General features: G+C 32.9%; 3 protein-coding genes across 3 annotated transcripts; all 3 read right to left on the bottom strand.

Annotated features, from left to right (window-relative positions):
• Nucleotides 1–2,218: 2,218 nt before the first annotated feature.
• Nucleotides 2,219–3,123, bottom strand: LOC122594875. Its single transcript, XM_043767176.1, has 3 exons — nucleotides 2,922–3,123; nucleotides 2,762–2,848; nucleotides 2,219–2,656 (listed from the first exon to the last, which is right to left on the bottom strand). The coding sequence occupies exons 1-3, from the start codon at nucleotides 3,120–3,122 to the stop codon at nucleotides 2,540–2,542; spliced, it is 405 nt and encodes a 134-aa protein (XP_043623111.1). The 5' UTR covers nucleotide 3,123; the 3' UTR covers nucleotides 2,219–2,539.
• Nucleotides 3,124–3,434: 311 nt separating this feature from the next.
• LOC122597412 (protein FAR1-RELATED SEQUENCE 5-like) lies at nucleotides 3,435–4,676 on the bottom strand. Its single transcript, XM_043770010.1, has 2 exons — nucleotides 4,150–4,676; nucleotides 3,435–3,966 (listed from the first exon to the last, which is right to left on the bottom strand). Exons 1-2 carry the CDS (start codon nucleotides 4,674–4,676, stop codon nucleotides 3,435–3,437), a joined length of 1,059 nt encoding a protein of 352 aa, XP_043625945.1.
• Nucleotides 4,677–7,607: 2,931 nt separating this feature from the next.
• Nucleotides 7,608–11,470, bottom strand: LOC122597411. The gene is made up of 3 exons (XM_043770009.1): nucleotides 11,369–11,470; nucleotides 8,288–8,558; nucleotides 7,608–8,062 (listed from the first exon to the last, which is right to left on the bottom strand). Exons 1-3 carry the CDS (start codon nucleotides 11,468–11,470, stop codon nucleotides 7,779–7,781), a joined length of 657 nt encoding a protein of 218 aa, XP_043625944.1. The 3' UTR covers nucleotides 7,608–7,778.
• Nucleotides 11,471–15,310: the final 3,840 nt, after the last annotated feature.

Below are 15,310 nucleotides of genomic sequence, written 5' to 3'. Positions count from 1 at the left end.
CTTATAATAACTCTTAGTTATGAGAGTATTTTAAATTCCCTAAGCTATTAAAAGTCATTGAGCATTGTTTCATACTTTTAAGTTGCTTATTGGCATTAGTTACAAAACCTTGGTTAGTTTTGTCACATATCTTTGTTTATTTCTCGTCACATGCATTCCATCTCTATTGTAATCATTTTCGGTTCGACTTTATGTCGTTAAGGTATATTATACAGTCTAAATGTTATTGAACGTATCAATTATGATAAATCTTAGCAAGGGTTAATGAAATCTTTGATAAGAAAATTTTTGGTCTGAAAGGTTTTCGAAAATTCATATTCTGTTTTTTAGTTTTTAAACCAAAAACGGCCTGAACTCAGATTCGGTTTTGTATAAATTGAATTCAATTTCAACCTGTTTTCAGTTTGAACACCAGAAAATAAAAAATCGAGAAAACCATACCAAATATGCTAAAGAACTCGAAAACTGAACCAATGAATACCCATACTCGCAACGAATTCGTTTGAGGGTGAATCTAGCACATTTATTTTCCAAGCTTCTCCTAGATAATCATTTAGGAAGCCGTTCACAATATAAAGGTTGGACAGATTCACAGAGTTCAACCGGTAGGTTCATTATGGCGGAACTTTGCTTGTTCCACGGGGACTCGCTTCTTTTTAATGATATTTAGCGTTCTTTGGACTCGAATCCGAATCTTATTTGCTGATGGTACAAAACTGAACTAGAATGAAATGAATCATAAACAGAAATTAAAGAGTTTGAAATATTTGGTTGGGTACTGATTTAAAACATCGTTGGACCCATACCAAACTAATGATGTTATAAGTCGATAAAAATATCTGTTGGTTCCCGTAACCAAACTTTTTGTTATCTTGTTTAGATTATGTAATATCTGAAGTGCTTTAATTATATGAAAGGCTAAAGTCTACATGAATTTGGCAAAAAAAAACATCAAGAAAGGAATCCAAAAGGCCAAAACAATCTTTAAAGAGCCCGAAAGAATACAATGTAACTTTATACTGAAACCAAATAATCAAAAATGAAATCTTTGAAATCAGTCACACAAACAAATCTATTTTGCTAATTAATCTGAAGTTAAAAAGGTAAATTAAAACCACATTAAGTACCAAACTTTAACCTCATGGTCATGGAGCATCTCAGAGAGGGACACTTTATGCAAAATTATATCAAAAGAAGGAACACTAACTGAACCAAACGTCTGAAAGACTAGTCTATGTATGTTCCAGCTAGCTAAGGTAGTATCGTGTATAGGCAGAGCCGGCTCAACTTTTTTGGTGGATCTAAGCGGCACCAATTTCTAGGGCCTTTTTTAAAGTCTATAAAATCCCTTTCTTTATGTATACATGTTACTCTGTAAATTTTTGAAGTGTTTAGTTATTGTTCAGTGGAGACTGTAGATATATTACTTTTGCAAAAAAAGCAGTAGAAATTAAAATTTTTGAAGTGGATAGTAGTATTGAAAATTCATGTAAAAATAAAACAACTCAATAAAAATTATTCAAGCTCAAATTGGAGACCGACTCGGTTTGAGTGACAACTTTAAGGTTTTCAAAAATTCAAATCAAAGTACGTGGCGAAAGCGTGTTAATAAACTATTAAAACAATTTTAATATCCCTTTTCAAGATCACATGCATTGCAATATAAGTAACTTAAATAAATACAAAACTAACCTTGTTGAGGTAGACAAGATTCCTCATGATGTTGAAGATTCCGGAAACAAGATTCCAAGTATAGAAACCCTTCGTAAGTGCGTACACGAACAATGCCTCAACCATGGATCTGCTAGGGACCTTTAAGCTTACGACCGCAACCAACCGAAATCTTAGAAGTATACCTTGATGTGCATTTTTATTTCTAGTCTTTAAATTTATGTTGTACAAGTAACTATCTAACCTAAACACACGTAACAAGCAGAGAACCCGGTCAGTGTAATATAACCTAGTGGTAAGTTACAGGATCGTTCGCAGGACACGTTATTTTACCTAATCTAGTAGTATGTGTAATTCTAGTTTGTTTGGGGGTTTGTCACTAACTTCTAATAAACGAATTATTTCAGGTTGGCTCAAACATTAGAAACCATGTGTATTTTTTGAAGCTTTCTGGGAAGGAAGTGCAATTAAATGAATTATATAGTAGAGCTTTAAATATGAAGGAAAGAATGGCAGTATAAAATATCAATACTACATTATTCCATTATGAAACATAACTGGGCTAAAACTCCAACAAAACAAATGCCTCACATAAAATATGTCCCTATCTTTTACTGAGATACTACTCCAATTATTAAAACAATCCAAACAAATGTACCAAATAACGAAAAACACAGATGAAAATTTACCGGACAACAAAAATAGACAAACCGGCTATGGAAAGCTAATTGTTGACTTTGGAGGGCTGTGTATTCGGGGGATTCAATGATGCATCAGGACGGCCAACTTGTGATGATTTCTGCACTTGAAATCCTACATATTGCTGTGGAGAAACTTGGTGGAACATGTCTCCAGTTTGCACATGAAACTAATGATGTTGCATAGGATAATTTGGAAGAAATCCACCATAGTGAGGCTGGAAATTAGCATATCCGCTATGACTTGTATCACCCGTACCACGGTAAACGTTCTCATTTTGATTTTTCTACAAGAATAATAATACACCTTAAATACTTGAAACAACTAATGATTAATTATCAAACATAATAATCAGACAACTTTTAACTGAATATTAGTGTAACATGATTACCGTTTTTTCCTTCATTGTACGTTTTTTCTTTGGTAAATCATTATCAACTTCACAACCAACTTCTTCATCTCCAGTTTCGGTCAATTTCTGAAATCACAATCAAGCATAACCGTAAAGTTATTGTTATAAAAAGTGAAATATATAAAATTTACTAACATACCTTCTTCTTTTTTGGCTTTTTTGTAATAATTTCTTCAATATTGGACTTGAGTCTCTTAGTCATAGGATGACCTTTTCTCCGCACTACCAACGGATCAAGAATCTTTTTGCTATTCTTTGGAAAAGTACTCTGCCCCGGGGTACATATGAAGTTATCATGAACAATTTTTTTACCTGAAACTTCACTCATTATTTCACTCATTCGGTTAAGTACAAGATTACATTTTTCTTCTAATTCAGATGCCAAGTCTGCCACCATTGAGAAAGCACTACACATTCTACTATAACGACGCCCCTCATTTGAGCCAACCCAGTCACTATAAGTTACTTTAACCTTAGTATGTCTCCGCTTGACATCTTTTCTCCATCTTCACAATATGTATTTATCTGGCACTAAATTTATATTCTCATTGATAAGTACGGTAAGTACATGCCTACACAACATTCCACGGTATTCAAACAAGCGACAAATACATCTCACATCAGATTCTTCCCCTGAATCACCCTTTTTGAATTAAATTGCAAATGGTTTCTTTATTATATTTCCATTGACCATAACATCCTCAATTACTTCATATTTTGAAATACCATCTTGTGTTTTTAAAGAACCTATCCTACAATACATTTTTCCTGTTAATTCTTCTGTAAATTCTTTAAACTTAGCATGGGTGAAAATTTCCCTCATTTGTTCTTCCATGGCATAATGGGCAATTGGTGGATAGTGTATATTATAAGAATTAAAATCTTCTTTGTTTTCTTTCTCGGCCCTATCCCTTAATGCATTTTCGTACTGTTCGACAAATTGCTTCAAGGTAGTTTTCTTGTTTACATATTTGTCAAAAAATGCATTAATACTCTCGCTACGTTGTGTAGTAGACATCCTTGCCCAGAAGGTATCTTTCACGTAACAAGGAACCCATCCATGTCTTTCTAAATACAAGCTTATCAAGTACACAACCTTTTTAAGCCTGTACTTAATGAATTTGTATTTTCTATGGCTGCCTAACTTCTCAGGTAGTTTTTTCATGATGTGCCACAAACACCACCTAAAAACAAGAACATGATGTATTTAACGACACAATTATTTTTTAGACTTGCAACTAACACTTTCATATATTTAATGTAAAAAGGCAAACATGTTGCTTTTTAAGGGCCATTTATATATAAATTAAAATAGTTTAGAAATAGATAAAGTATACCAGCTAGTTAGAAGGGAAAATACTTATCACCTATGCCGTGCATCAGGAAATACATTTTGTATTGCGTTCTTCATAGCTTGGTCTTGATCTGTGATAATGGCTTGAGGAGGACGTCCAGACATACACGCAAGCCATGACCGAAATAGCCATGTGAATGTCTCATTATCTTCATTTGAAATCAATCCGCAACCAAGCAATATTGATTGTCCATGATGATTTACTCCTACAAATGGAGCCATTGGCATCTCATACTCATTTGTAGGATATGTAGTATCGAATGTGATTACATCACCAAATTCTTCATAAGTTGCCCTACACCTCGCATCAGCCCAAAACAAACTCTTTAGTCGATTTTCATCATCTAAATCCCACGTGTAAAAAATATCACAGTACGATGATTGCACCTTTGTGAAATAACTTTGAATTGCTTCAGCATCACCTTCGCCAAACTTCAACTGTTTCACTTTGTCAAAGCAGTTGCGACAATCCTTTTCTGTAAATGGTACATTTTCGTATCCCCCACTCTCCACGACAAAGGTATTGAAACCTTTATTCATTCTTACTCCGGCTCTTTGATAAATTTCAAGTCGTCTTTTGACATTTCGGTTCACAACTCTTTGACACCGTTAAAAGCGTCCTTTGCTTCTGCTAAACGGATGATTGTACTTGAGTTCAACTTTAGACACATTCCATTTTTTATCAATGCCAAGAACTACATTAACTTTTGCTGGATAATTTGTTTTTGAAACGGATCGAGGGTTCAATATATTTTTTGATTTCGACACGGACTTCCTAGCCCGACTACATGAAAAAGTGGCATACTTTTCTGATCATCCATATAAGACTTTCGCGAGGACCTTTTACAAACTCCAAATCCCTTTTTTCCCCATAATTTGCATAAAAACTAGCAAGCTCTTCGATAGTATCAAAAGTCATGCCAACTTTTGGTTCTTCAATATCTTCATCATGGTTACTAATGTTACCTTTGTCTTTAAAAAACACATCTTCATGATGTTTGCTTTTATCGATATTTATCTCACAACTGGTTTCTTTTTCCAAGCAATATTGATGATCTCTAAAATAACAACAATTATAACAATTAAATTCAAATCAAATGAACATAATAGCCCAATTCACATGTCCGTTACTTCGTATTATATGAAGACAAGCTATTTTTTAGCATTAATTTTAATTTCATTTGTAAATCTAAAAGCAGCATTACGTATATATATATAATTTAATTCAATATGTTACTAAGAAGCCTATAATAGATAGAACTTACCCATCTACATCCTCATAATACTGAAAATTCATAGTTTTTGATGATGGCTCTGGTAATGGTGATGGATCAGAATGCTGTAATAACCCCTGATCATAACCCGATAACAACCCATCATCATCTAGTGGGGAAGAAAAAAAAGACGAGCAATCTGATAATATGTCTTCATTATGTAATGGAGAAGAAACATTAGAAGATTGATTCATGTTGAGAGGTGGTTTTTGTTGTGGAGAAGATTATAAGAGAAGTTAAGAGCAGAGGGAATCCATTCTTGTTCTTGTGCGTAATATTATAGAGTACGGAGGGAAACGATGGAAATTTAGTATTAGGGTTATCCAACCTAGGTTAGTTTATTTAAGCAATATTTAATGATTAATGATGTGGATGGGTCACATCACCCTCCATGTCAGTTAGTAAAAAATTGTTAGTAATGTGTTAGTCATCGTAGCATTTTCCTTTAATTAATTAAACTTCTTTTGATTAGTAGGTTATTTATCAATCAGTTATATATAGTGAACTTTAATTGACTTCTATAAATAATATTTGTCAGTTTATCCATTTATCATTAATTAACTCGCGTTAATTTATAGACGAATAATTTAATTAAAACTATTTAATTAAATGAGTAAATGATCAAATATTATTCCGTAGCTTTATGGTTCAACATTATAGATCATGATATTGTGTATGACCCTGAGGGCTCAAAGATTCAAATATATAATTATTTTGTCGCAAACTTTTCATCGCAAAGCTTTTGGTTTAATTAGTTGACACTATAAAAATTTGTCCTTTGTACGTACGCACCACTTTTTAAAAATGCGAAAAAATATACTAAGTTGTTCGCACTAAAAAATGTGTACAAATAGTCTACATTAAAAAGTGTGAAAAAAGTTACAAGTTTGACATTTAAAAGTGCGAATAAAATTTTTACACACTAATAAGTGTGTGCAATATAAGATTTGTACGCGCTTTTAAATGTAAAGATAATTTCTTCGCGAGTGATTTTCTACGCACTATAAAAATCATTTCTTAGCGGGCGATAATAACACAAGTGCGACGAAATCACTGGCGAAGAAATGATCTTCACACTTATAAGTGCATAAAATATAAAATTTGTACACACTTATTAGTGTGAATATTATTTTCACATTTTTAAATGTGAAACTTTTAAATTTGTACCACTTATTGATGTAGACACTTTGTACACATTTATAAGTGTGAATAATCTAATAATATTTTTAAAAGTGTGTAGAATAAAGTGTGTAAAATTAACTAATTCGTTGTAGTGTGATTAATTAAGTTAAAAGGTACATCCTTTTATCGTTTAGCGGCTTTTCTCGACGAAAAACTGAATTTCTTGTAATGTATTATGCGTACCATTGTTTTCAAAGAAAGTAAATTGGTTTTATATGTGAGAGAACAAATATTTCCTTAAGATATACGAGTTTGAGAAACCAAAAAATACTACTAAGCTTTAAAATAGTTGTTTGTTTTCATGAATATTTTCGTTTTCTACTTAAACTGTCTAAAAAAATAATAATTAACAACCTCTCAACTATAAATGAACAATTTGAAAGTTCATCCGATTAATTAATACCAAATAAACTGTTAATTTTAATTTGTAATGTTTTTTTTTTAATTTCAAATTTAATAATCAAAAATTTAACTCATCACATCATAATATTAAATTAAATTTTAGACTTGTATCCAGTATGACACGGCATTATCAATATTTATATTCATATATTAAATATGCAAAAGTTTTTAACTTAGAAAGTTGAAACATATTAAAAATCCAATGATCTACTTAGATGGACCAATGTAAGTTAAATGAAAACAAAAGAAAAAGTTTAAGTAAAATGAGAACAAATGTATGTAATATAGAAATTGGGTTGACACTTTTGGGCCTACCACTTTGACAACTGAATTTAAGTCTATTGAGATGCAACGTGAAGCTATACATTGGTTTCAAATTTCAATGTTAATAACATTTTTGTTTAGGATACCAAACAATAATAAGGTGCCATATCTTACATGTTTTTTGATGTAGTAGATAACTAGGTAGGTGTACGTTTATATATATGCATACTTTTAACAATCAATGGCAAATTCGAGCATGCATGCATGTACGTATAGTTGCTAGCTAGTGGAATATGCAGTTATACCACGTACATACAATATCATCAAAATCAAACGTACAACACAATAATACTATATAATACGGATCGAGTATATATATATGGAAACGATCGAATATTATATTACACTGGAGACGGAGAGACTCGAGAGTGATGAGCATCAAAGCGTGCAATATATCAATCGATCTCTTCCTTTATTCTTATACATTACGTACTATTATTACATTACGTATATATATTAATTAGACTGCAGGCAGCTGGAATCCTGCTGTCGTATTCAACTGCACAGAAAGAATGAATTGGCTCACCACTTGTAATGGCGGGATGGATCGTAGGACGGTGTTTGGGGGGAGGGTTGAATTGCAAGCCGTGGGTGGTGGAGTCACGTTAATGGTGGTAACTTGTCGCAGGTTTTCAACGGACCTTAGCACTGGCCGAACAAAAGTTACAGCGAATCGTCCAAGTCCATCTGTTCTTACCATCGCTCCAACTGGAACATCGAGTATCGTTGCTTGAACGCTACCATCTGCATATATATATTATGCCAGTTATTATGTTTGATTAATTCATTCATTAATCTTACTAATTAGCTAGCGAAGTAATTTTAAAAGTTTGAACGCATATATGCATGCTAGGGTATTGATCGACCTCATTAGAATCATAAAAAAAAATGCAATTTAATTTGCTTGCTCATGATCAAAATTAAAGATATATATTCGTTTGATCATATTACAATATATAGATAACTTACTGACGACAGGAAGACGAGGAGGAGTCGGGATTGTGACATTGGTAGTAGTATTAATATTAGTAGACCCATTGATCACAGGGCAAACTACAGTTCCAGTGACACTTACAACACCAACAGTAGCCTTGGCTTCTTGTGCAACAAAAACAACTACCAAAAGGGTGATTAGCAAGGTGATCATAGATTTCATTGCCATTATATTATATATGTTGATTTGCAAAAGATCCAATTTAAGTTTTTTGTAACTTGATATAAAACTATACATAGAAGCTGCCTATTTATAGGGCAAGTTTGGAGACTTAGATTATGAAACTCTTTAATCCATGCAATTGAAATTTAGAAAAAGTTATTAATGGTGAATTAAATGCTAAAGATGAAAATTTTGATTTAGGTTATGCGTAAACATTAAACAGTAGTGGCAACCCAAATACAGTACATTTTTGGGGTTTGCTCTTTCTTATATTTTTAATTAAAAGATGATTTTGTTGTAAAACTGTCATATATACATATCACAAGAGTCAAGAGTGTATGTATATGGGGAGGTTGAAATGTAACTGCATAATTTACACTTATCTCACTAAAGAGGGTACGTACTTTAAGGGTTTTTTCTTAAATACAAGATGAACTCCGATGTTGCAAGACATGAGATCGATCAACTAGATATCTAGACATGATATAACTCTTAATCTGTGTCTTCTGATGCAAAAGTATTAACCAATAGATTCAACCTATAAACTTATACTATATTTTTTTCTTGAAAATAGAGTTCCAGCCTTAAACCTTAACGATACAAATAGTATGTTTTCTCTTTCCCTACCAATCTATCATATATACAAAGATTAATCTTAACTCTCTCTCTCTTTTTTTTTTTTTAACGTTAGTAACTTAAACAATTATAAACACCGGACCATTGGACAACTTTTAGCACTCTTTTCACCGTCTTTGTATCAATTTGATGATATCATAATTAGTTTTATCTTTTAATTTGAAATTAATATGTACTAATTAGGTATAATACAATTTGACTTTATTTTATATTTTTCTATAATATTTAATTGAGTATTAACTATGACGAGGTTTAATGTCAACTCATCTATGTGGTTGTTTTGAATTTGATATGTATTTTAATTTCAACGAGTTACAGGTTAGACTTTGAGAACATAGTGAAAAAGAAATGATAGTCGAGCTATATCAGTTAAACATGTTAAAATTATATACACTACAAAAAATATTTCATTTGTTCATACTAAAAAGTGTGAACTTTTGATTCTACATACTTTTTAGTGTTTAAAAATTTCTACACACTTTTAATTCTATATATTTTTACACACATAAAAGCGTGACAAAATTTTTAATTTGTTCACACTAAGTATAAAGTGTGAACAAATGCAACATAATTTGTAGTGATATCTCGTAACCATATAACAGTGACTTGTTAAATGAAAGTCATGAAAAATAATAGATGCAAATTTTGAAAAGCTTTCAAAAAGAAAATTCCCAGTGATTTGTTATATATGATAATGGTCGTCATGGAAACAAAGAAATTGGGGAAATTTAGTATATAATGAACAAAAACCGGATATATTAGTAATTTTTGAAGGCACATATTCGCTTTAAGATTGAATCAATTTGGTTGTTCACTCCAAAATATTCAATCGAATACGATCAAAGATTGAGAATGTTTTGTGTTTGAGGGAAAACAGAACCTAGAAGAAAGACAGATCGACCAGAAATGGGGAATAAAGGAGTGAAAGTTTGTTTTATCTGTTGTAATTAATTTAGAAGGTTTTTTTGAATTGCCAAAAACAACCCCTCAAGTTCTAAAAATTTATTTCTGAGGTATTTATATCTGCCACCCCATGGACCCCGTTTTCAGGGACGTTGCCTCCAGACCCCGGACCTTAGGGGCTTAAGGTCATGATAGAATTAAATAGACATAATCGAGTCTTTATAGTCCGAGTCTTTATAGTCCCTAAACCCTAAACCTTGGACGTGTAGGCTTTATAGTCCGAGTCTTTTTGATACTGTATAATTAACTTTACATTTCTGTTTGTTTTAGAACGGCGTGTTTGTTGGTTAGTTGTTCGAACTCCAGTGGCATCCACGCGGGCAGAGGTTGGAACCCGAAGCTACCTCTGGAGACCAAGGGTGCGATAAGAAGACCCACATGCATCTAAAGAGGTAAATGCCCGAAACCATGAGAAGTTGAGGTTCAATTTTTGTTCTCTAAGCCAATATATCCCGCTACCCAAAAATGCCTTGTCGAAGAGTAATACAAACGCTATTAGAAAAAACCCATTATCCGATTCCTAGCTGTGATTTTTATCCATATTATGATTTTGTGTATATTTGTGCCTCCACATCTAAGAAAAACTTGGATAAATTTGTTATATTCCTAGATTGTAACTTTATTTTTTAGCTTATAGCATCTTACTAGTGGTTATTATATTTTAATATATTCTGGCGTTCAAAAAAAAAAAAAAAAACTTCGTTAGCACTATCAACTTATTTTTATCTCTTTTAATAATCTTGAGTTTGATTTTGTTACAATCTTATTTTATCTCTAAGCCATGTGTTTTCGATTATCCGTTGCCTTCTGTTCTACAATATAAATGGAAAATCTGTTGACTCATTAATTAACATGTGTATGTTGAAATCATTGGTGGATAAGTCCTTAATGCTAAACCATTCCCTGTTAGACTAGTCTTTTACCCCCACGTACATGAGCCATGACAACATCAAGAGACGGAACCAAATATCTTTATAGATTCTACAAGATTACAATAACTATAAATGAAATCACTGGATTACTGTCATGAATATCTATCTTGTTTGCTACTCCTACTATGTACTCTCCTAGTAAATTAAATTGACCCAATTTATCTACTCATCATGTGAAATCATAAGTGAATAAACGACAAGCACAAAACTACTTTAACTTCTGAGCATCTCAAATAGGAAGACCTCTAAGTGAATTTGTTTTTGGTTCGTCGGCCAATCGTTGTGACATTTTTAGCACCTAATTAAGAAGCACTCCATCAACTCCTTGGCAATCTTAGGAGGATGACAAGTAATAATAAACACCTCCAGAAACCTCTTTTCCTTCATCCTTAAAGCAGTGAACACTCTTGGCCCGTCAATTCTTGGAACCAAACCCATATCATCTATTTTCCATGCAACCGTCATTCGTGGCTTCATAACCTTTTCAAGATTTGAACAAAGCAAAATTAGGTATAATACCATTTGACTTTGTTTTATATTTTTCTACAATATTTAATTGAGTATTAACTATGACGAGGTTTAATGTCAACTCATCTATGTGGTTGTTTTAAATTTGATATGTATTTTAATTTCAACGAGTTACAGGTTAGACTTTGAGAGCATAATGAAAAAAGAAATGATAGTCGAGCTATATTAGTTAAACATGTTAAAATTATTTATCTCGTAACTGTTGGGTTTTATAACTAATTATCACAACAATTCACAAAGTACGTAACGGAAGACAAGATCTATGTAGTTTAAATAAATAAGCAAGGAATAGAATTTGTACCTTATTATGGAGAGATTGAAGACAAAATAAGGTTTAAATTAACCTCTCTACGATTGCACACTCAACGGTGGAACGTATGTATGCTAGTACTTGATCACAAACAACCCTTTGCTTAAACCCGAAAACCTAGCTAACCCGAAAACTCCTTTTCCTAGCTATGAAAACCGAAAACCAAAAAACCCTTGGGGTTCTTGGTTTCGGTCGAGAGAGAGGGGAGGAAAAGAGAGGAGAAAACCCTATGAATTTAATTGTATGAAAAACCAAAAGCATAGGTTTGTATTTATAGGATTAGGAAACTTAATGACCAAGTCTTGTAGGGTTTTTAGGCCCTAGTTCGACCGGCCCCTCCCTAGAACAATCTAGAGGAGTTTCCTAATTGTTTCCTAATTCCAACTCTTCTCCGTTAAGTCCTTTAATTAAGTACCGTTAACTTTTAACTCTTTTAACGAACCCCCGTTAGATTTTCGTGATCAAATTAATCAATAAATTACATTTAATATATTAATTAATTTATAGTAACATTCACGTTGAGGTGTGACCCCGTAGGCTTAAATACTTTTCGGACATACGTTCATTTTACGTGATCATATTCCAACAGTAACCATGTAACTGTGACTGGTTAAATGAAACTCATGAAAAAGTAATAGATGCATATTTTGAAAAGCTTTCAAAATGAAAATTCCCATTGATTTGTTATATATGATAATGGTCGTTATGGAAACAAAGAAATGAAGTGTTGAGGAAATTCAGTATATAACGAACAAAAACCGGATATATAGTAATTTTTGAAGGCACGTATTCGCTTTAAGATTGAATCATTTTGGTGGTTTACCCCAAAATATTCAATCGAATACAATCAGAGATTGAGTATGTTTTGTGTTTAAAGGAAAACAGAACCAAGAAGAAAGACATATCGACCAGAAATGGGGAATATAAGAGCGAAAGTTTGTTTTATATGTTTTAGCTAATTTAGAAGGTTTTTCAAATTGCCAAAAACAACCCCTCAAATTCTGAAACTTTATTTCTGGAGTATTTTCTTTTCTGCCGCCCATTGGACCTCGTTCCCAGGGGTGCTGCCTCCAAACCACTGGACCTTAGGGGCTTAAGGTTATAATAAATTCATATAAGTGTGCAATCCGCACCTCATAACCAAAATGATGTATTATTATGACAATAATGATCAAACAAGTTAATCTAATTACACTAGAATCCAACATGAAGTGGCATTCTTCGAGGATCGTAGTTAAATTGATCGACGTCGAAGTATCAATCAAAAATAAATCTAAATACCTTATACTAGATAGGGTAAGTGGATATCGTTCCCACAAATAGCGTTTGTGGTTTAGTTTTTACACTTTTTATTTGGTTTTGAAAAATAATAAGAAAACTAATTTTAATTAACAAAATAGCTAAACTTAAATTACTGAAACAAGACAAAAATAAGAATATAAGTTGTAAACAATAGTAAAAAGTGCATCCCTCCCGAATCCCAAAAGTCGTATTAATTTACTTAATAAACTTTACCGAGTATTTATTCTAAATTACATAGACATAATTTTATTACTTGACAAGAGCAGTTTTTGACACAACCTATGTTAATTAGATAACATGTCTTAACCCCTAAACTAGGTGGACTCGGCACAAATCATTAACTCACAATAGATTGTGTTACGAGAATTCAAATAGTGAACAAATACTCAATAAGTCATATGAATTATAATCCAAAAAGAACGATGTTTACGTGAGTGAAAGTAAAGTTCATCATATAACATTAACTAACAATTGGCCATCGGGAGATATAGCAAAAAACTTAGCCGGATATTATACTTGATGAGACATATACTCGTTCCATCTGCTCAAACTTTTCTGTTCGTTTCTTCTCTTTGCCCTTTCTCTACCGCCACAAATATGTGTCGACTAAAATCCTTGTTGGTTTTTTAGTGTAATTGGGTTAATGGTTTATTTAAATCATAATAATACATCATATAAGTTTGGTGGTGCGGAGAGCACACTTATATGAATTTGTTATGATCTTAGGGGCAAAGCCCCTAAGGAACGGGGGTCCGGGGGCAGCGCCCCCGGGAGCGGGGTTTAAGGGGCGGCAGCCCCTAGCGGGGTCCAAGGGGCAGAGCCCCTGGCAAATTCAAAACTTTTGTTATTTCCGACATATTGCTATATTGAAAATCCCTCCGAAAATTTTATTTTCGGAACTTGAGGGACCAAAAATGACAAATTCGAAACCCTTTAAAAACTGTCTACAAAACAGTTATTGGGCCATTATTCTGAACACATAAAACATACGAATTCTCTGAGAATTCTCCCTGTTTTCACACATACTCTCTCAAACAAAGCACACAAAACGTTCTCGAATCTCTGATTGTATCCGATTAAGTAATTTTGGGTGAACCACCGAATTGATTCAATCTGATAGTGTTTACACACCTTCGAAGATTGAATATTATATCTTGTTTTGTTCGTTATTGATTACTTATCCCCATCAATCCTCGCGAATATTAATTTCTGCCGAATATTATGTCTGCCTAGCTAAACCGCAGCTAAAAGAAGTATATATAATGTCCTTTTCTTGATGTTCACGTGTGTTTGCTTCCTAACCGACATCACAAAACAATAAATGGGTTTTCTTTGATTCCTTACTCGTTTGGACTTCAAACGAGATGTTGGGCTTTACTGCTTTAGTGATCCACGACCCAAATAAATTATACCAACACAAAGTCTTCAACTTGTAAATTGTAGTCTCTGCTTGTTGCTTCTCACAATACCACGTACAAAATCTACTAAGGAAAACCATTGGGTAATAGCCCAGTGGCCATCAGCCGCTACTTTTCAGGAGAAGTCCTAAGTTCGAGTCTTGCCAAAGGCAAACTTAAGATAATCAGGGGATTATTAAGTGGTTGAGATTCACCTGGACAATAGCCTGACTGGGGATTAGTGGGTACCAAATGATCCATAGGATCAGTGAGTTTCATCCAATTACCCCCAAATCTACCAATGAAAATAGTTTTTCCTTGAAATTGGTACACCACCAATCACAGCAAAAGCTAGCTAGTTCTTTCAATGGGAATATAACTGTTGACTAGCTGAGCTTTTGAACAATAGAAGTCAACTGCATGCCATGTTTTTGTCATGAACCAGAGCAACGTCACTTCGCTTGATCACCATTTTAAGTCATATTTTACCTTTTTAATTCAAACATGAAATTCACGAAACATATATTAAAGTAGGCCTATTTTAATAGAATTTATCATTTTTAAACCATTTAATATATATCTAATTATGGCTTATCATAAATCAATGAAATGTTCCACTCGATTATGTCTATTTTGTTTCTTTGAATATCTAGTAGAAATAGGAAATTTAAAATACCTTGGACGTGTAGGCTTTATAGTCTGAGTCTTTTTGATACTGTATAATCAACTCTCCGTTTCTTAATTTTTTAGAACGACGTGTTAGTTGGT

Source organism: Erigeron canadensis, chromosome 4 (genome assembly GCF_010389155.1).
Source record: "Erigeron canadensis isolate Cc75 chromosome 4, C_canadensis_v1, whole genome shotgun sequence".
Lineage (NCBI taxonomy): Eukaryota > Viridiplantae > Streptophyta > Magnoliopsida > Asterales > Asteraceae > Erigeron > Erigeron canadensis.
Note: the sequence above shows the minus strand (reverse complement) of the source record. Positions and strands in the feature narration are given on the sequence as shown.

Excerpts from the sequence above, each read along its gene's own strand:
- LOC122597411 (XM_043770009.1), bottom strand. The coding sequence starts at position 11,470 with ATGACGGTTGCATGGAAAATAGATGATATGGGTTTGGTTCCAAGAATT. Across the intron at positions 8,559-11,368 it reads AGGAAAAGAGGTTTCTGGAG|GCAGCTTCTATGTATAGTTT; the intron begins GTGTTTATTATT and ends CCCTATAAATAG. Across the intron at positions 8,063-8,287 it reads TCCTCGTCTTCCTGTCGTCA|ATGGTAGCGTTCAAGCAACG; the intron begins GTAAGTTATCTA and ends ATATATATGCAG.
- LOC122594875 (XM_043767176.1), bottom strand. The coding sequence starts at position 3,122 with ATGAGTGAAATAATGAGTGAAGTTTCAGGTAAAAAAATTGTTCATGAT. Across the intron at positions 2,849-2,921 it reads AAAAGCCAAAAAAGAAGAAG|AAATTGACCGAAACTGGAGA; the intron begins GTATGTTAGTAA and ends TTGTGATTTCAG. Across the intron at positions 2,657-2,761 it reads GTACAATGAAGGAAAAAACG|AAAAATCAAAATGAGAACGT; the intron begins GTAATCATGTTA and ends TTATTCTTGTAG.
- LOC122597412 (XM_043770010.1), bottom strand. The coding sequence starts at position 4,676 with ATGAATAAAGGTTTCAATACCTTTGTCGTGGAGAGTGGGGGATACGAA. Across the intron at positions 3,967-4,149 it reads TTTCCTGATGCACGGCATAG|GTGGTGTTTGTGGCACATCA; the intron begins GTGATAAGTATT and ends TCTTGTTTTTAG.